The sequence below is a fragment of the Capricornis sumatraensis genome, chromosome 18 (assembly GCF_032405125.1).
Source record: "Capricornis sumatraensis isolate serow.1 chromosome 18, serow.2, whole genome shotgun sequence".
Taxonomy (NCBI): Eukaryota; Metazoa; Chordata; class Mammalia; order Artiodactyla; family Bovidae; genus Capricornis; species Capricornis sumatraensis.
The window spans coordinates 70351081-70371461 of NC_091086.1; the positions used below are offsets into that span (position 1 = coordinate 70351081).

Sequence of the window (20381 nt, forward strand, 5' to 3'; positions counted from 1 at the left end):
TAATACCATACTATTACTAATATGAGTCATGTTGTAAATCATACAAGGTAAAAAGAAATTGTCTAACATAGTTTATAATGTCTTTGTTTTAGAATTTGAGTCATAATAGCTTAGGGAAATGTGGAAAAATAATTTTCAACCTAGTTTTGAAATTGCTTTCAGCAAATTATTTGGGTGACAAAATCTTCCTACTCTAGACATGGGGTCCATCTGCTAGTCTTCTCAAACTGCCTTAACAAAGATAATGGAGTACTGCAGATTGGGAGATATAACCACAAAAGCCTACTACTTTTTATGGCTCTGGAGGCTAAAAGTTTGAGATTGAGGTGTTGGCAGGGTTTATTTCTTCAGAGACCTCTCCCCTTGGCTTGTAGTCAAGTATCTTCCAGATGTATCCTCCCACATGGATGCAGAAGTCTGCATCTTAATTCCTCTCCTTAAAGAACACCAGCCACATGAGACTGGGCTTCCAGCTGTCTCCAGCGGTTAAGAACCCACTTGCCAATGCAGATGTAAGAAACGCTGGCTCCATTTGGAGGAGGACATGCCACCCACTCCAGTATTCTTGCCTGGAGAATCCCATGGACAGAGGAGCCTGGCGGGCTACAGTCCATGGGGTCACAAAGACCTGGACTCGAGTGAGTGACGTAGCACGCACGCAGCACACACGTTAGGCTTAGAAATCACCCATATGATTCATTTTATATTAATTACCTCTTTAAGAGCCCTTTCTTAGGACTTCAACTGGTGGTCAGGTGGTTAAGAATCTGCCTTGCAAAGGAGGGGTGACAGTTTGATCCCTCATTGGGGAACTAAGATCTTACATTTTTGGAGTAGCTAAGCCCTCATACCACAACTAGAGAGTTTGTGTGTAGCAATGAAAGATCCCACAAGATACAACAAAGATCCTACCTGAGGCAACTAAGACCTGATGCAGTGAAATAAATACTTTTCTTTTTTAAAAAAGTCATTTTTCCAAATATTCTGAGGTATTAGGAATTAAGACTTAAACATAAGAATATTCAAGGGATATAATCCAGCCCAAAATAACCCATATTTTCTTGTATGGTATCAGTTCAGTCACTCAGTCATGTCCAACTCTTTGCGACCACATGGACTGCAGCAAGCCAGGTTTCCTTGTCCATCATCAACACCCAGAGCTTGCTCAAACTCATGTCCTTTGAGTCAGTGATGTCATCCAACCATCTCATCCTCTCTTGTCTCCTTCTCCTCCTGCCTTCAATCTTTCCCAGCATCAGGGTCTTTTCCAATGAGTCAGTTCTTCCCATCAGGTGGCCAAAGTGTTGGAGTTTCAGCTTCAGCATCAGTCCTTCCAGTGAACTGATTTCCTTTAGGCTTGACTGGTTGGATCTCCTTGCAGTCCAAGGGACTCTCAAGAGTCTTCTCCAACACCACAGTTCAAAAGCATCAATTCTTAGGTGCTCAGCTTTCTTTATGGTCCAACTCTTACATCCATGCATGACTACTAGAAAAACCATAGCTTTGACTAGATGGACCTTTGTTGGCAAAGTAATGTCTGCTTTTTAGTATTCTGCTTGGGTTGTGGCTCAGCTGGTAAAGAATCCACCTGCAGTGTGGGAGACCTGGTTTGGATCCCTGGCTTGGGAAGATCCCCTGGAAAAGGGAAACATTTCTCATTCCAAATTCCATGGACTGTATAGTCCATGGGGTTGCAAAGAGTCAGACACAACTGAGCGACTTTCAGTCAATTACTTACTGGGTTTGTCATAGCTTTTCTTCCAAGGAGCAAGTGTCCTTTAATTTCATAGCTGCAGTGATTTGGGGGCCCAGGAAAATAAAGTCTGTCACTGTTTCTATTGTTTCCTCCTCTATTTGCCATTAATTGATGGGACAGGATGCCACAATCTTTCTTTTATGAATGTTGAGTTTTAAGCCAGCTTTTTCACTCTCCTCTTTCACTTTCATCAAGAAGCTCTTTAATTCCTCTTCACTTTCTGCCATTAGGGTGGTGTCATCTGCATATTATACGATATACTTCACAGCAAATGAGAGATTTCTATATTTGATCATCCCTATCAAGATGCAGAATAGGATATTGTTTAAACTATTGAATTGATGTTAATTAGCAAGCTGAACTTTGGAACTTAGAGAAACACCTGCTATTTTCTCCCAAAGTAAAAAATATAGTTAATTTTCAACCACTTACAACTGAATTATGTGTATGAGTTTATATTACACAGAGCTTACATTACATAAAGAAATTAGTGGTTTAAAAAGCATATTTTTATTATAAAATTTTTTGTTTAAACCAACCTTTTATCACCTTAAACCTTCTTTAAAAAAAATAACTGAAATAGAATACCCTAGTCATTTTTCTTTTCTTTTTTTTCCCTTTAGCCACACTGCATGCAAGGTCTTAGTTCCCCAACCAGGAATTAAACCCATACCCACTGCTGTGGAAGCGCCGAGTCTTAACCTCTGAACCACCAGGGAAGTCCTTAGGCAATTTTTCCGTCAGTTTATTCTTTTGTTTGCTTCCTAAGGTCATGGAAATGAGAGTCCCTAGCCTGGTACAGAAGTTAGATCTATCCTGGGCTTGGCACCATTTATACATTGGTTGCTTGTATAGGGAATTCTGTGATAAGCATGTCCACGAATCATAGCTTAATCACTGTCTTGAATAATAACTGCTGCTTAATACCTTTAGTATTAAGGGTATTAAGTCAACTGGGTTTGACATAGGTTTGCTTCCAAGGAGCAAGTGTCCTTTAATCTCCAGGTACTCTGAGACTACCTGGAGAAGGCAATGGCACCCTACTCCAGTGCTCTTGCCTGGAAAATCCCATGGACGGAAAAGCCTGGTTGGCTGCAGTCCATGGGGTCGCTAAGAGTCAGGCACGACTGAGTGACTTCACTTTGGCTTTTTGCTTTCATGCATTGGAGAAGGAAATGGCAACCCACTCCAGTATTCTTGCCTGGAGAATCCCAGAGACAGTGGCCCCCCGTCTATTGGGTCGCACAGAGTCGGACACGACTGAAGCAACTTAGCAGCAGCAGCAGACTACCTAATCTTTTGACAGGGCGGCCTGGCGTGCTGCAGTTCACGGGTTCACAAAGAATCAGACACGACTGAGCAACTGAACTGAACTGAACCAAATCTTTTGAAGAAACTTATCAGCTATACTATTCTGGATGCTCTATTGTAAGGTTTGCATATTATAGTTTCCATACTTTAAAAATGAAAAGACCATCAAAAATTTAGAAATAGTGCTTGATTGATACACAGAGGACCTACATTTAGATTCCAGAATCTGACCTTAGGAACTCAGTTTTTTTAGGTTTTGCTTTTCTTACCTACCTACAAAATTCAAAATATTGTTGTAGGTCCTTTCCAACTCTAATATCCTATGACTCTCTGAAATTTTAGTTTAGGAAACATAATGATGGTAGATGATTTGCCTTTAGGGTGCCCACACCAATGGAATCTCTTGTATTCTCCCTCAAGGATTTACCTTGGATTTACAAAACTGACTGAATAAGAAAACGGGATTCTATAGTTCTCTGTTTGTCCATCAAGTTTTGCATCTGCACTTCTTTCTCTGTTAGCATATATTTTGGTATAAATATATCAGTGGCTTTTTCTTATTTACACTACCTTTAATATGTTGATTGGGCTTCTCTGGTGGCTCAGATGGTAACGCGTCTGCCTGCAAGGCGGGAGACCCAGGTTCGATTCCTGTGCGGGAAGATCCCCTGGAGATGGAAATGGCAATCCACTCCAGCATTCTTGCCTGGAAAATCCCATGGATGGAGGAGCCTGGTAGGTTACAGTCCATGGGGTCGCAAAGAGTCAGATACGACTGAGCGACTTCACTTTCACTTTCACTTAATATGTTGATTATTCAGGCTGTGGGTAATGAAAAGTCATGTTGCCCTCACCATTTCTATCTGGGAGGGCAGTAAGTGTCATTGGTTTTCTCAGAAAGATGATGCAAAAGATTCACTCCAGAAGAGTAGAGAAAAGCTTGCATGTGTGAGCTGAATCACTTCAGTTGTGTCTGACTCTTTGCGACCCTGTGGACTGTAGCCCACCAGGCACCTCTGTCCATGGGATTCTCCAGGCAAGAATATTGGAGTGGGTTGCCATGCCCTCCTCCAGGGGATCTTCCCAACCCAAGGATCCAACTCGTGTCTCCTGCTGTTCCTGCATTGCAGGTGGATTCTTTACCGCTGAGCCACTGAGGAAGGCCAGGCATAAGACTAACCTCTAACTATAGGAAAACTCTACAAAACATACAAGCGAAAACAGAAAGAATCTTCTTTCATTTCAGTTCAGTTCAGTCGCTCAGTTGTGTCTGACTCTTTGCAACCCCATGGACTGCAAGCACGCCAGGCCTCCCTGTCCATCACCAACTCCCGGAGTTGACTCAAACTCATATCCATTCACTCTCACTTTTCAGTTTCATGCGCTGGAGAAGGAAATGGCAACCCACTCCAATGTTCTTGCCTGGAGAATCCCAGGGACGGGAGCCTGGTTGGCTGCTGTCTATGGGGTCCCACAGAATCGGACATGACTGATGTAAGTTAGCAGCATCAGCAGCATATCCACTGAGTCAGTGATGCCATCCAACCATCTCATCCTCTGTCGTCCCCTTCTCCTCCCGCCTTCAATCTTTCCCAGCATCAGGGTCTTTTCAAATGAGTCAGTTCTTCCCATCAGGTGGCCAAAGTATGCATTGGGGTAAATCAAAATTAGTAATTAAATTCAACTCACCTCCTTATCTTTTTTTAAATGTGGCTACTAAAAAAAATTAATTACATGGATTGTTCTATATTTCCATTGAGTGATGCTGGTCTAGACTTACTCTGTGAGCTTCTGCCTCCAGGCATCCATGCTCAATGGTTTGTTGGGGATTCTAGTCATCATTGCTTCCTCAGGTCCCACATGCCAGTCACTTTGTTCCCATGAAATGTTTTAGGAATGTGTCCTGGCAGCTTTCGTGACTACCACATTCTGCTCTCACTGAAATCACTTTTTTATTTTTTTCTGCAGAAAAACACATGCATGTTTTTTTACTTGGTTTTGTTCTTGATTTTCATATTGTTCCTCTAAAGTTATCTGGCAGCTCATCAGCTGTAGGATCTGCACAGATTTTCCTGTGAGTTAGAGGTTGTGGACCAAGCTGCAGTGTCTCATGGATCTTTTCTTGTGGTTGGAATTGGGCGAGGGTTGGGGATATGTAAGGATTTCTCATGTCCTTTTCAAGTAGCACTCCAGTCTTCTGATAAGTATTATGTAAATATTTCTTCCCCAGCAGTCACTTTTAAAATGGATTTCTTGCTATGTCACATGTCAATGTTCTAACTTTAACTTAGAAAACCATCTCATTTACGATTTTTGCTTTCCCCTTCGGTCATTTTCCTAATAGCTCAGAATGGCTCAACTTCAACTGAGGTTGAAACAAATATCTTTCTTATTGCGATAATCCAATTTTCCCTGTTTTCCACCTGCCATCAGCTGCGCCTCTGGTCTTCCATGACTTTGTTAGTCACCAGTAAAAATCAATATTAGGAATTATTGGGACCTGCAGTCTGATGCTGTGTGCCCAGGAGAGTTCTCATATCACTGGTGAGCCCTTCAGTGAAGCCCTTCATTTGTTCAAGGTCTGGTCTGGTGAGGATACCTTCCTTGCACAGCTCTTGTTTGCAGGGCGGAGGGCTGGGGGCAGTGGTCCTTTGCTCTTATTCCCAGAAATACTGCCCTTTAAATGTGCATACAGCTTCTGTTCATCCAGACAGGTGTTTGATCTGGCTCAGTGTGCCTCCCTCTTTAAATAGATGGTGTAAGGGCACACAGCTGTCAGTCACTCTGTTTGCCTGTCTATGCCTGGGTTGTGGTACCCAGGGAAAGGATGTCATCCTGATGGCCAGGAGAGTCTGGTGCTTTCTGAAGCCGATGTTGCCCCTGCATGTCGTCCACGTGGGCAGCTTCCAATGGATCAGGAGATTGCCTGCCTTCTTGCTGCCTCCCAACTGGTTATGTTTCACAACTTGTGGAAGACTTCATGGAATAAAAAGAGTATTGCAAACAATCTCAACAAAACTGCCCTTTCCTAGGTGTCACTCACACTAGCTTTTTATTTAATGCTTCTTTGGGCCCTTTGTTGCATTTAACTTGCTTATTAGCATTGACTTGAACCTCCATTTTATGTCTGACTTCTTTATGGGACTTTGAAAGACCAGTTCATAGGAAATATATATCACATCTTCTATTCTTGGAAACTCAGTTTTCTCATCTATCAGGTGGGAATACTCATCCACATATTTGTTACATTCTCATCAGCTTGCTGCAATAATCAAATGAGATGTGGATATAACGAGGTTTTATTTATATAATAAAATACAGGATGCCTACTTTAATTTGAACTTCAGATAAACCATGAATAATATTGAATTGGACATACTAATCCTAAAAAAATGTTAATGGTTTAGCTAAAATTCAAATTTAAGTGGGCATCCTTTCTTTAGTCTGCCCACTCCCTAGAACATAAGCATGCTTCCTGTTCTGCTGAAATTAGCAAATATAAGTTCTGCACTACATTATGTACATTTTCATGTAATTACAGCTATTCATGTCTTTCAAATAACAACCATACTATTAGCTTTCATCAGTCTTAAAAATCTTGCAGCAGCTCTATCTTTCATAATGAATAGCTGTGGTTTTTCAATTTGAGCGTGAAACTGTAAATATATGACTCTGAAATTTGTTTCCATAACATAATTAGTAGTTCATATTTTCACAAAAAGGTGAATATTATGAGAATTTCGGCTAAAACAGTGTCGCCCTATTGTTCTGCCGTCAGCACCCATTCTTCACTTTCTCTGAACTGCTTTCTCCTTGTTGTCTCTCTGGGGAAGTGATCTGTGATTGACAGGAAGTGCCAATTTTCTCTTTTCTTTCTGATCTCAAAATGGTAAAGACTGATGGAGATGCTTTTCTGTATGTCTAGCTTTTTTTTTTTTTTTTTTTTAACCTTCAGCTGACTTTGATTAGAGTATTGAGTTTCAGGAGTATGGAAGGTGTGTATGGTTTTATTTTTCTGCGGCAAATTTTTAGAGCTGATATTTTCTCAGCTGAAACCAATTAAAATGATTTTCTTCACTCCTGTTTAGTTTATGATGCTTTTAGAGGAAATATTTTGGAGTTGGTGGAGGATTATTTCTGGTTTCACCTTCACGCTGACTGATATCATATTTCTTACTAAAAGTTGTGATTCGAAAGCGTTAATCAGGAGTCTTTTTGGCAAATGTGCACGTGACAAGACATTCCTGTAACGTTTGCCTTCTCTCCCTGCCTTTCTGTCTTTCTGCTTTCCTTCCTTCCCTCACTCACTTGTTCAGTCTCTCATCTGGCACGTGTTCAGTAATCTCCACAGGCCACAGTAATGACCACTCTACCGACATCAGAGAACAACACCAACAGCGTCTGCCCTCTTGGAACTTCATTGTGTCAAGGGTAGAAGCCATGAAACAAGTAAACCAGTAATCAAACCCTGGAAATATTATAACACAAAATGACAAAAAATGAAAGCACCCTGAGGGTCCTCCCACCCTAGTGCCAAAAGAACAGGGAGCTTCACGAGGCGCCTCACATGACGGATGCTTCAGGGTGAAGATGACCCAGCAGAGGCATAGAGGGTGATGAGCATTAAAAACACTCACTACATAAAAATTGAGAGTTATATCTTATTCAGTGGGAACTTTTAGGACTTCAAGCCTGGAAGCCAGCATCGCAAATAACCCCGAGAGAACTGCTCAGAGGAGGTAAGGGGAGGAGCCATGTTATACAGAAGTTTTGCAAATAAAGGGCACATAGTCTGAATGTCAAATGTTTTTTTTTTTTTTTTTTGTAAATTAAAGAAAACCAGGTATCCCAAGTTAAGGAATTAAGCACTTTTCTATGTATGGGAAGACACAGAGTCTGGGCTCACTGAAATCATCTCTTTGCTATGCACCTCAGCATTTTCACTTTCTCAGCTTCCTTTCCTCCAAACTCACCATGGGGAATGGCTACAGCCTAGATGGCAGGTTTTCTTCTCCTTCCTGAGTTCCCTCAGGGCTGCAATCACTGATGACTGTGACATCCTTGTTTACTGATATGGAAGGAAACATTCCACTTCTCAATAGGCAAGCACCTAAATCGACACGACCGTGCCATTCTCTAAAGTGCTAAGGTCTATAGTTTTGTTAGACCCCTGGATAGAACAAATCCCTGGATTTGTTAGTCAGCTGGAAAGTAGATACAAGGTATGCAGAAATATACACCGAGAAATTTTGGTCAATGATGGTTAGTTCTTTTAAATCAAATTTTTAAAGATCTTTTAAAATTTGTTTTTCCCGCACAGTTGCTTAAGAATCCAAAGTGTGTATGAGCATATGGGTGTTTGCATCATTACTGATTTGGTTTCACAGAGTAATCTGTCAGCAAAATAAATAATAATCAGCCAGTTGTCTTTGTTCACCTGTTGAATAGGATTTAGTTCACTTGCCCATGGCTCCTGTGAAAATAGTGTGTTGTTCAGTTGCTAAGTCACGTCTGACTTTTTGAGACCCCGTGGACCTCCAGCACGCCAGGCTTCCCTGTCCTTTGCTGTCTCCCAGAGTTTCCTCAAACTTATGTCCATTGAGTCAGTGATGTCTTTCAACTATCTCATGCTCTCTCATCCCCTTCTTCTCCTGTCTTTAGTCTTTTTCAGCATCAGGGTTTTTACAGTGAGTTGGCTCCTTGCATCAGGTGGGCAGATTATTAGTGTTTCATCATCAGTTCTTCCCATGAATATGCACGGTTGATTTCCTTTAGGATTTGCTGGCTTGATCTCCTTGCTGTCCAAGGGACTCTGAAGAGTCTTCTCCAGCACCACAGTTTGAAAGCATCAATTTTTCAGTGCTGGTAATAGTCAAAACATGACAGTTATTCAGCTGGACTCCCGCCTGTTTTGCCATTCCCCACCTATACTCCTGCATTGTTCTGAAATGTTCTATTTTATCCCAAGAGTCGTTTTTTATGTTTATTGGAGTATAGTTGATTTGCAGTGTTGTGTTAGCTTCAGGTATACAACAAAGTGAATCAGTTGTACATGTACATGTATCCACTCTTTCTTAGATTCTTTCCCCGTGTGGACCATTACAGAGTACTGAGTAGAGTCCCCTGTGCTACATAGCAGGTTCTTACTAGTTATCTATTTTGTCCATAGTAGTGTGTATATTCCCAGGTGGCACTAGGAATAAGGGACCCATCTGCCAATGCAGGAGATATTAGAAATGCAGGTTTGATCCCTGGGTCGGGCAGATCCCCTGAAGAAGGACACTGACTCTATTATTCTTGCCTGGAGAATCCCATGAACAGAGGAGCCTGGTGGGCTACAGTCCATAGAGTCCCAAAGAGTTGGACGCAGCTAAAGCACCCTAGCATGCACACGTGCATGCACACAGGGGCACGAGAGTCTGACTTAAGCCTCACCAGAGGCTTGCTGCTTGCTGGATAGTGGCAGGCCTGGCTCCTAACTCCAGTCTCAGACCTTGTCTGACTGTTGGGGTTTCCCAAGGGGCAGCAGGGGCCCCTGTCGCTGGTCTACAGGCAACCTGGCAATCCCATCTGCCAGTGGGCGCTGAAGTCACCTTCCGTGAAGCTCCTTCTTTGTTTGCACCACTGCCCTGATGCCCTGCTCGACTTTGTTCCTTTGCGTCATACAGGCTGGAAGATCTGAACCTCAGTGGGTTGAACTTCCCACCAGCTGAAAACTGTGGTCTCCAAGTCAAAATTAGATTGACTTATATAATAAATACATACAAATTTTCTTCCACACTGAAGTCTGATTATTTATTAAAATTCTGCCTCGCTTCATCGTCTGTCCCCCGATCTCTCCATCCCTATACTTTTCTGTGTGTTCACAGACACACTCTTCCCTTAAACACAAGTGTGTGTATGCATACTAAGTCACTTCAGTCATGTCTGACTCTTTGCAACCCTATGCACTATAGCTCGCCAGGCTCCTTTATTTTTAATCTTCCCAGCATCCATAGCAATTCTGTTTGTGCTTGAGCTTTCTCACAAGTTACATGTTTAACCAACTAACCTAAAATAAAATTGAGCAATGATTTAATGATAGTGAATATATTATTATATGCAAAATTAAGTAGACTATTACATGCATAATACCTATAACAGTTCATAATCAATGAATGATCATTGGAAATGTTTCAGATACATATTCCTTAATGAACCCAGGATAACATATATCCACTTCGGTAAACGTCCTCCATCTGTAAAGACTCTCCTAGGAATGGAAAACTGGAAAGGTAATTCCTGTCCAAATCTTCTGAGATTAGCAGATCGATCAGAGGCCTTGAAGCCGAAGGTTCTGGATTCCACTTCCTCTTTAAGAAAACTTCCTAGCCTCGTTGTCTGTGTTGATAGAATGAGACTTGTGATGTTTTCAAACTAAGTTCCTTTGGGTTTTCTTCAGCCAGGATGATCTGAGGAGCTTGCCAGCTGCTCTCAGAGGTGCTTCTAGAGGGTTGGATCCATGCCCTGGATTGGCAGATTGGCTGGAGGGGGTGGGGTTTCACACCCACGCACCACAGACAACATCCTATGTTTCGAGTCTGTGTCTGGACCCTGGGGGGTTGACTGTGCCGTGCCCCTTACTGGCTGGGAGGACCCTCCTCTGTGTCCCTCGCAGCCGCTCCGGGGGGATCTGTGTGGTTCAGCTGACCCTGACCCACATGTCCTGGGGCAGCACTTAAGACTAAAATGAGTGTAAATACCGTGATGAGCAGAAAACGTGGAGGAGGGAGGGGGTTGGGTCGAAATGGATGTTCAGTAGGATTAGAAAGAAGAATCCATGGAGCTGAGACCCAGGAGAGCATCCCAGAGAACAAGGCTGAGAGAGAGTGTGTGTGTCTAGATGCAGACACGGAGACAGATATACTTTCAGGGCAGGAAGGAAGCAGAAGCCTCCTTTGCCGCCTGCATATCTGCAGCCGTCTGTCAGCTGGGGTCCGCTGTGTTGGGCAGCAGAGTCAGCTCCTCTGTCTGACACCGAGAATCCAGCCCCTCTTACCTGGTGTTCTCCATGGGATGGTGCAAAGCCGGCTGCTTTGGACCACGGTAAGCTCTGATGTGGGCTTCCCTGGTGGTTCAGACGGTAAAGCATCAGTTTGCAATGCAGGAGACCCGGGTTCAGTCCCTGGGTTGGGAAGATCCCCTGGAGAAGGGAATGACAACCCACTCCAGTACTCTTGCCTGGAAAATCCCATGGACAGAGGATCCAGGTGGGATACACTCCACGGGGTCACAAAGAGACGTGACTAAGCGACTTCACTTTCTTTTTTTCTTTCAAGCTCTGCCATGCTCTGGGTCTCCGGACCTGCTTGGAGACCAGGCAGCTGGTAGCCGAGTGGTCCTCATCCCAGTTTTATGTTGGCTGTGCTGTGAGCTGTCAAAACACTGGTGCCTGGCCCCATGTCCAGTGTGGCTGACTGAACACCTCCAGGGCGGGTCTCCTGGCATTTGTCCAAGCTTCTCAGATGGCTCTGTGGGCAGCCTGCCTGGAGAAGCCTGGTGGCTTTGCTGGTGAGTGACGGTGAGACCGCTGACCTCACTTTTCCACTTTCCCTGTTGCCTCCGCAGATTATGGCACCATTAAGAAGGTGCGGGCACCACTGACCCAGACTTCTGGTGGCTGTGTTCTGGAAGAGATGGAGCTCTTCCCCGAGAGGCGACCCGAGCCCGTCAGGAGCCTGCGGATCCTGCACAGCCAGAGCGTCCTCTTCGCGGGCCTGCGAGAGCACGTGGCCAAAATCCCGCTGAAGAGGTGTCAGTTCTACCGCTCGCGCAGGTAGGGCAGCCCGGGGAGGGCGGGTCCATCCCACGTGCTGGCGCCCATTGTAGACGCCCCGCCCAGGGAGAGAGTTCAGGAGCCCCGAGGACATTCAGATTTCCTGTGTCTGAGAGGGATGGGGACCAGAACATCCTTTTGCGTTCTGCATCCCAGGATGCAGAGACTTCTGATACACACCAACTTGCTATGCTGACCGTAATACATCAGCATCCCTGGAAGAAGAACCCCTGTATGACATCTGTAAGCAGATGTCAGGATTGAAATGAATTGTTCAGTGAGTTTGGAGAAGGAAATGGCAACCCACTCCAATATTCTTGTGTGGAGAATCCTGTGGACAGAGGAGCCTGGCTGGCTGCAGTCCAAGGGGTCACAGAGTCAGACATGACTGAAGGGACTGAGCAGGCCCACAGCACTGAGTGATTGTGCTGATATTTGGTCTTCCTGAATTAATCTGGCACAAGTTATATATCTATATATATATTGACCTGGTCACTAAAGTATTTTAAACCTCTCTTTCTTACCTATGTGTATTGTGTGTTCAGCTGCTTCGTTGTCTCCGACTCTGTGACCCCATGGAATGTAGCCCACCAGTCTCCTCTGTCCCTTGGGAATACTGGAGTGGGTTGCCATTCCCTCCTATAGGGGATCTTCCTGACCCAGGGATCATAACCCACATCTCCCATGGCCCCTACACTGGCAGGTGGATTCTGTACCACTGAGCCACCTAGCAAGCCCCCTTTCTTATCTAACACATACTAATTGCTGTAGCATCTAACAGAATAATATATATCATGCAAGATTTAAAGCACTCTGCAAAGTAGATATTCTTACATAGAAAAAGGTTCTTATATTTAATAAAAATCATGACAATATTGCTTTCTAGATGGTTTCAGACACAGTATATAATAAAATTCCTCTTTTGGTATCAGGGTGTTGAGAAACAAATAACATTAGGGCCCTCCCAACTAATAACAAAGCTCTTGTGATTGCTGATAACAAATAGTGATATTGATTAACGACTATCTTTTAGTAACAGCCTTTCCCTAAATATAACCAATGGCTGCTTGCAGTTTGTTCTGCTTTGTGTTTCCCACAGCGCTAGCCCAGGGCAGAAATTGTTCTGGCCCAGTTCGTGATGGCTCAGTGGTTGACAGGGAAGGCTGGGGTCTTGCCAGTGGGAGTGTCACAAGTCATTGAACCTGAAAGGTCACCAGTCTTCCAGCTCCAGGCCAGGACGCTCTGGGGATGTGACATAGGACATCACACAAGAAGTCAGACCTGAGACAAACACAGGTGTTTCTGGTGCCAGAATGGATGTTAGTGCCTTGCAGAAAGTTTTAGCGGCTCAGTTGTGTCCGACTCTCTGTGACCAACGGACTGTAGCCCTCCAGGCTCCTCTGTCCATAGACTTCTTCAGGCAAGAATACCGGAGTGAGTTGCCATTTCCTTCTGCAGGGGATCTTCCCAACCGAGGGGTCTCCTGCATTGCAGGCAGAGCAGGAGGCAGTTCCCCTTTTCTCTGGCGCCCTGCTAGCTCAGCAACTTGTAGATGCAACTTAGGCAACTAGATCCTGAATCAGGTCAAGCAAGGCAGGCATCATCTGCACGCCTCTCATCTCCTAGGCAACTGCACTTGCAGCTCAGTCATGAATCCACAGGCACCAGTGGCCTCCAAGCACAGCTGCCCAAGAGGAGTTGACAGTCTCCCCTGTTCCTTTCAGGAGAATAAGCCCCTTGTCTGTCTGTATCAGGCTTCTTGGAGGACAGGATTTTACAGTTCTGTCCAGAGCTGAATCTGCCTGCTGTTTTCTTGTCCACTTGCTCAGGGAAAAGCAGTGAGAGATGATATTTATTGTAAACTGATAGACTGTGATCCTCTGTGTACTCACACCAGACTGGGTTAGTTTGTATTTGACCCTTAAATGCTCCATTTGAGGAAAGAAAATCTAAAGGTTTCAACCCAAGAGTTTCTCTGAATTTCTTCCAAAGTTTTTCTGTCATCTTCCTCTCATAGAAAGACAAGAAATCCTCTCTTAACATTCCCGGGAGAAAAAAAGAATCAGTTTTTAAGGAGCTGACATCTACATGATCAGATTTTTATAAATTATGGAGAAAGATAGTGTGTTTTTTTCTAGACAAAAGCAATTTTAATTTTCAAGAAATATGCCTAAAGAAGCACACTGTAGAGGAATAGGATAATAATTGTTAAATACACTATTTTTTCTTTTTAAAATAAATTTATTTACTTTTAATTGAAGGATAATTGCTTTGCAATATTGTGTTGGTTACAGCCAAACATCAACATGAATCAGCCATTTTAATACCTATGTCCCCTCACTCTTATTTTTTCTTTTTTTTTTTAATTTTTATTTTACATTGGACAATAATTTGTTGACAATGTTGTGTTAGTTTTAGGTGTGCAACAAAGCAATTCAGCTATGCATATACATATATTTATTTTTTTCAAGTTTTTCCCTATTTAGGTTATTACAGAATATTGAGCAGAGTTCCCTGCACTATAAACTTTGTCCTTCTTGGTTATCTATTTTAAAGATCGTAGCGTGTATATGTCAGTCCCAAATCCTCAACTTATCCCCTCAACCACTTTTCCCTTTTGGTAACCACAAGTTTGTTTTCTAAGTCTGTGAGTCTGTTTCTGTTTTGTAAATTAGTTCACTTGTATAATTTTTGATGAATTCCACATATAAGCAATATTATATGACATTTGTCTTTCTCTGTCTGACATTTCACTTAGTATGGTAATCTCTCCATCCATCTCATTGTAAATGTCATTTCATCTGTGTTAATGTGAATGTGAAAGTAAAAGCCGCGCAGTCGTGTCCAGCTCTTTGCGATCCCATGGACTGTAGCCAGCCAGGCTCCTCTGTCCATGGAATTCTCCAGCAGAAGTATTGGAGTGGGTAGCCATTTCCTTCTCCAGGGGATCTTCCCAGGAGGTTGAATCCAGGACGCCTACATTGCAGGCAGATTCTTTACCATCTGAGCCACTGTTTCATTTGTTTTAATGGTTGAGTGATACCCCATGTTATGTATGTTCCACATGTTCTTTATTTTTCTGTCAATGAACATTTAGATTACTTTTCTGACATTTCTATTGTAAACAGCACTGCAATGAACATTGGGATGCATGCATATTTTTGAGCCATGATTTTCTCTGGAAATATGCCCAGGAGTGGTATTGCTGGACCATACAGAGCTCTATTTTTAGTTTTAAGGAAGCTCCATGCTGTTTTCCACAGTGGCAGTACCAATTTACATTCCCACGAGCAGTTTAGGAGAATTCCCTTTTCTCCACACCTTTTCCAACATTTATTGTTTATAGACTTTTTGATGATGGTCTTTCTGACTGGTGTGAGGTGATATTTTAGTTTTGATTTTTATTTCTCTAATAGCAGTGTTGAACATTTTTCATGTGCCTTTTGGCCATCTCTATGTCTTCTTTGGGTAAATATATATTTAGGTCTTCTGCCCATTTTTTAATTGGGTTGTTTGTGTTTTCTTTATGTTGAGTTTCATGAGCTATTTGTAAATTTTGGAGATTAATCCTCTGTGGGTTACTTTGTTTGCAAACATTCTCTCCCATTCTGAGGGTTGTCTTTTCATTTTGTGTGTGGTTTCTTTGGCTGTGCAAAAGCTTTTGAGTTTCATTAGGTCCCATTTGTTTTAATTTTTTTTTAATTTCCATTTTTGTAAGAGATGGATCAAAAAAGATATTGCTGCAATTTATGCCAGAGTGTTCTGCCTTTGTTTTCCTCTAAGAATTTTATAGTATAGTCTTGCATTTGGGTCTTTAATCTATTTTGAGTTCATTTTTGTGTATGGTGTTAGAACAGGTGTCCCCAACTCTTTTGGCACCAGAGACCAGTTTGGTGGGGGACGATTTTTCCACAGATGAGAATGCACATGGTTTCAGGATAATTCAAGCACATTACGCTTATTGTGCACTTACTTCTATTACTACACCTCAGATCATCAGATATTAGATCCTGGAGGTTGAGTGCTCCTGTGTTAGAGAATGTTCTAATTTCATTCTTTTACATGTAGCTGTCCAGTTTTCCTAGTACCGCTTATTGAAGAGACTGTCTTTTCTCCATTGTATAGTCTTGCCTCCTTTGTTATAGATTAATTGCCCACAGGTGCATGGGCTCATTTCTGGGCTTTCTGACTTGTTCCACTGACCTATATTTACACTGTTTGTGCCAGTGCCATGCTCTTTTGGTGATCATAACTGTGTAGTATATCCTGATGTCAGGGAGCCTGATTCCTGCAGCTCTGATTTTCTTCCTCAATATTGCTTTGATTATTCAGGGTCTTTTGTGTCTCTGTCCAAAATTTTTAATATTTTGTTCTAGTTCTATAACAAATGCCATTGGTAATTTGATAGGGACTGCTTCCCAGGTGGCACCTGGGAGAACCAGGTGGTGAAGAACCAGTCTGCCAATGCAGGAGACACAGGAGACATGGGTTCAGTCCCTGGGTCGAGAAGATCCCCTGGAGGAGGACCCGGCAATCTACTCCAGTATCCTGGCCGGGAGAATCCCACGGACAGAGGAGCCTGGGAAGCTACAGTCCATAGGGACAAAGAGGCAAACGACTGCAGTGACTTAGCACACGTTGAATCTGTAGACTGCCTTGGGTAGTAGAGTCATTTTGACAATATTGACTCTTCCAGTCTAAGAGCATGGTATATCTTTCCATCTGTTTGTGTTATGTTCGATTTCTTTCATCTTGTCTTATGGCTTTTGGAGTACAGGTTTTTGCCTCCTTTGGTAGGTTTATTCCTAGGTTAGGTCTTTTATCCTTTTTGATGTAAAGGTAAATGAGGTTGTTTCTTTAATTTCTCTTTCTGATCTTTCATTGCAGAATACAAACTTAATGCACAGAAATCTATTGCATTTTTCTATACACTAACAATATTAATTATGCCTTTTATTATAGAATAAGTGATTTTGTTATCAGAAAATCAATTTTATGAATAAATTTTGAATCGTTTAGGAAGAGAAATTGAGCTTAACTAAATTACTTATCTCCTTCAGAATCATACTCACATTGTTCATTTTGTTAATATCTGTTTTTCAGAGGCAAGGCAGTTTGATATCTGATGCAATGCTTAGAAATGATAATACCTGATACAATTTTCCAAGATTCTTCTATGTCTGCCACTATGCTGGATCTTATCCCCACTTTCCTTAATCACAGCACCCTGACAGTAAAGTCAAACAGCATCTCCAATTTTCAGATGAAGAAATGGTAGCTGGGACTTCTGGTGTCCTGCCTGAGGTCACATAGCTCTTGCATTTGAGACCCAGGTTTGGAGTTGAACTCTCTTGCCCCCAAGGCCCAGACTTTATTTTTGGTTTCCTCTGCTCCCCCTGGTACAAAGAATATGTCATGCTCACTCATCCGATTTCAGCAGGGATGGACCATTTGATGGCATTTTCCATGGAGTTGCTGAGAGCTAGAATTAGTACCAGGACAGGCTGAACTCAGCCTATTGACAAGTACCCCCAGCTTCCTTGCATTAGTCCTCTCTTTATTGTGACCTCCACCAGGCTGGGTTAAGGAGACCAAAAGCAGGTTTTATACCGCTGGGCTACTGTAAAATGAGTCTTTATCCTCCAGCTGTTCTAGAGGTGACCCTGGACCCAGGGGAGGCCAAAATAATGTGGACGCCTGTGCCATCCATGCTGTGCACACATTGTAACTTTCAGCCAATACCGTGGTGTTTTTATCTTCCCGTAGCTGTTTTCCTCAGAAAGTTATTTTGAAAGAACAATATCTTAAAAATATATTTTGGTCAAGTTTGACCTCAAAAAAATGAGCGGAAAGATCTTGTTTTAATTTTAGTCTTTTTTTTGCACAACTCATTTAAGAAATAGCATGGAAAAATGATGCAAAGAATAAAGCAGCTGATCAGAATGAGTGGTGACTTCTGAGGACGTAGAGTGGGAGAGAAAGGTTACTTTTCCTGTGTGCCCTTTGTACTCCAAGACTTATTTACCACACACATGGGTCAGTTTCATGACATGAATCAGTATTTGCTGAATTCTAAGGAACATGGGTGTTTAGGAAGAGCTGAATGTGGGTAAAGCCTGTGAATGGCTTCCCTGGTGGTGGTGGTGCTGCTGCTGCTGCTGCTGCTAAGCTGCTTCAGTTGTGTCCAACTCTGTGTGACCCCATAGACGGCAGCCCACCAGGCTCCCCCATCCCTGGGATTCTCCAGGCAAGAACACTGGAGTGGGTTGCCATTTCCTTCTCCAGTGCATGAAAGTGAAAAGTGAAAGGGAAGTTGCTCAGTCATGTCCAACTCTTTGCGACCCCATGGACTGCAGCCCACCAGGCTCCTCCATCCATGGGACTTCCCAGGCAAGAGTACTGGAGTGGGGTGCCATCACCTTCTCCGTCTGGTGGTGCTAGTGGTAAACAACCCACCTGCCAATGCAGGAAACTTAAGAGATGAGGGTTCAACCTGTGAGTCAGGAAGACCCCCTAGAGGAGGGCAAGGCAACCCACTCCAGTGTTCTTGCCTGGAGAATCCCATGGACAGAGGAGCTTGGTGGGCTATGGCCCACTGGGTCTCAAAGAGTCAGACAGGACAGAAGTAACTTAGCACATATGTACAGCCTGTGAAATGGAGTGTAGGTAAGCTGATGTCATCCTCACATGAAGTGGAGTGTAGGTAAGCTGATGTCATCCTCACATGAGGCTGGTGCACAGTCAGGGGCTCCCAGCATGAAAGTGGTACAAGGTCTTCATAGGGATGCACAGGATGAAGCAGCCAAGAATAGCCATTAACTTAATTCCTGCTGATATAAATACCAAGGTAAAGTCCTAACCAGCCACTTGGAAAAAAAGAGACTGGCCAAGGATTGATAGGGTTCTCATCTCCCTGCTTTAGGAAGAAAGGAATGACCACAGGACTCAGACTATAACCATCACATCCAGGATTCAAGCTGTTATCCCCTGCCTCCCACCTCCAAGGAATTGGTGTGACCTTCCAGTTAATTCAGCTGAATGAAACTCCCCAGGTCTAAAGAAAGGAAAGCCTGGGGAAGTGGGGTGGTAGGGCTTTTGACTTAGACTTTAAAGTCATTTTAAGGACTTTGCATTAATTAGATCAGCAGGTTGGCAAGTGTCCTCTATGAAGAACTGGAGAGAAGATGCTTCAGGCTTCCCAGGCTGTAGAGTCTCTGTTGCCACTTCTCTGCTCCATCCTTGCAGCATGGAAGCAGCCTCAGACCATAATGAGTAGGTGTGGTTGTATGTCAGCAAGGCACACAGATTCACCAGGCAGAAAAACAATTTACTTTTAGAGTCAGATAGTTCAGTACTTACATAGACAATGAAAGTAAGAACAGAAAATGTATCAGCTACCCAAGTTCCTTGGGCTTCCCTGGTGTCTCAGCAGGTAACAAAGCCGCCTGCCAATGCAGGAGACATAGGAGATGTGGGTTCAATCCCTGAGTCAGGAAGATTCTGTGAAATAAAGGAAATGGCAACCCACTCTAGTATTCTTGCCTGGGAAATCCCATGGACAGAGGAGCCTGGTGGGCTATAGCTCATGGAGTCACAGAGTCGGACACAACTTAGCAACTGAGCTGCCAGGCAACAGCAATCCAGGTCCCTTATCCCACAGATGACACCAAAACAAAGCAACCCAGGTTCCTTACCTCACAGCTGACAACCCACAGAAGAACCTGGGCCCCACGTGGCTGAGGAACTGGGTATGTGCTACAGTTTTAGGCCTCTAACTGTACTCTAGTAGGGGTAAGAGTAGGGGCAGAAACCCTATGCCTCATTAGAAGTCAGGAGGCAATGAGAAACTATCTCATGAAACCCTCCCTGGAAGACAGCAAGGTGGAAGGAAAGCAGCTCTGTAGCAGGTGCTCATGATCCTCCCACGTGCATGATTGGAAGCATCCCAGGGCCCACCACCAAAGCTTAGGTCAGCTGTGGTTAAGCTTTGCCCAACATGGAGATGTGACAGTCACCAGGATACTGGGGCCAAGAATCTGTATACCCTGTGTTTCAGTGAGACTTCAGGGAGTAGGCTGGATTAGGACCGCAGCCTGTCATTTACTGATTCCTGAATTAGATTATTGTCATATATGCCTTTCGAATGAAGCAACGTGCCTTGCATCATTATATACACTAACATTTAAAATTGGGTGTTAAATTACATCCATTAAGTATTAAATTACATAATTTAACTCTAAACCCACTTAATATTTTCTATTCTTCAGACACTCATCAAGTTTTTATTTTTTATTTGACACACCACCACAATTATGAGCTAAGATAAACCTATTAGGCTGTAGAGTCAACATTTCACAGATGAGGAATTGGGTCAGAATCAGAGAGAGATTGTACAAAGACTCAGCAGTCACAGAACAGAAACTAGAATTCTGAGTGTGGGCTGCCAGGGCAGGCTTCCTTCTGCCCTTGAGAACATGAACTCCAAAAGCTGGCACTGTC

The 20381-nt window shown here is 43.2% G+C and overlaps 1 protein-coding gene across 1 annotated transcript in view; it reads left to right on the forward strand.

The window, feature by feature from the left end:
- Nucleotides 1-20381, forward strand: part of SEMA5A (semaphorin 5A) — a 549084-nt gene that overhangs the window by 419333 nt on the left and 109370 nt on the right. The window contains exon 12 of the mRNA XM_068990538.1: nt 11675-11882. Coding sequence (XP_068846639.1) covers nt 11675-11882 — 208 coding nt within the window. The remainder of the gene's footprint in view (nt 1-11674; nt 11883-20381) is intronic.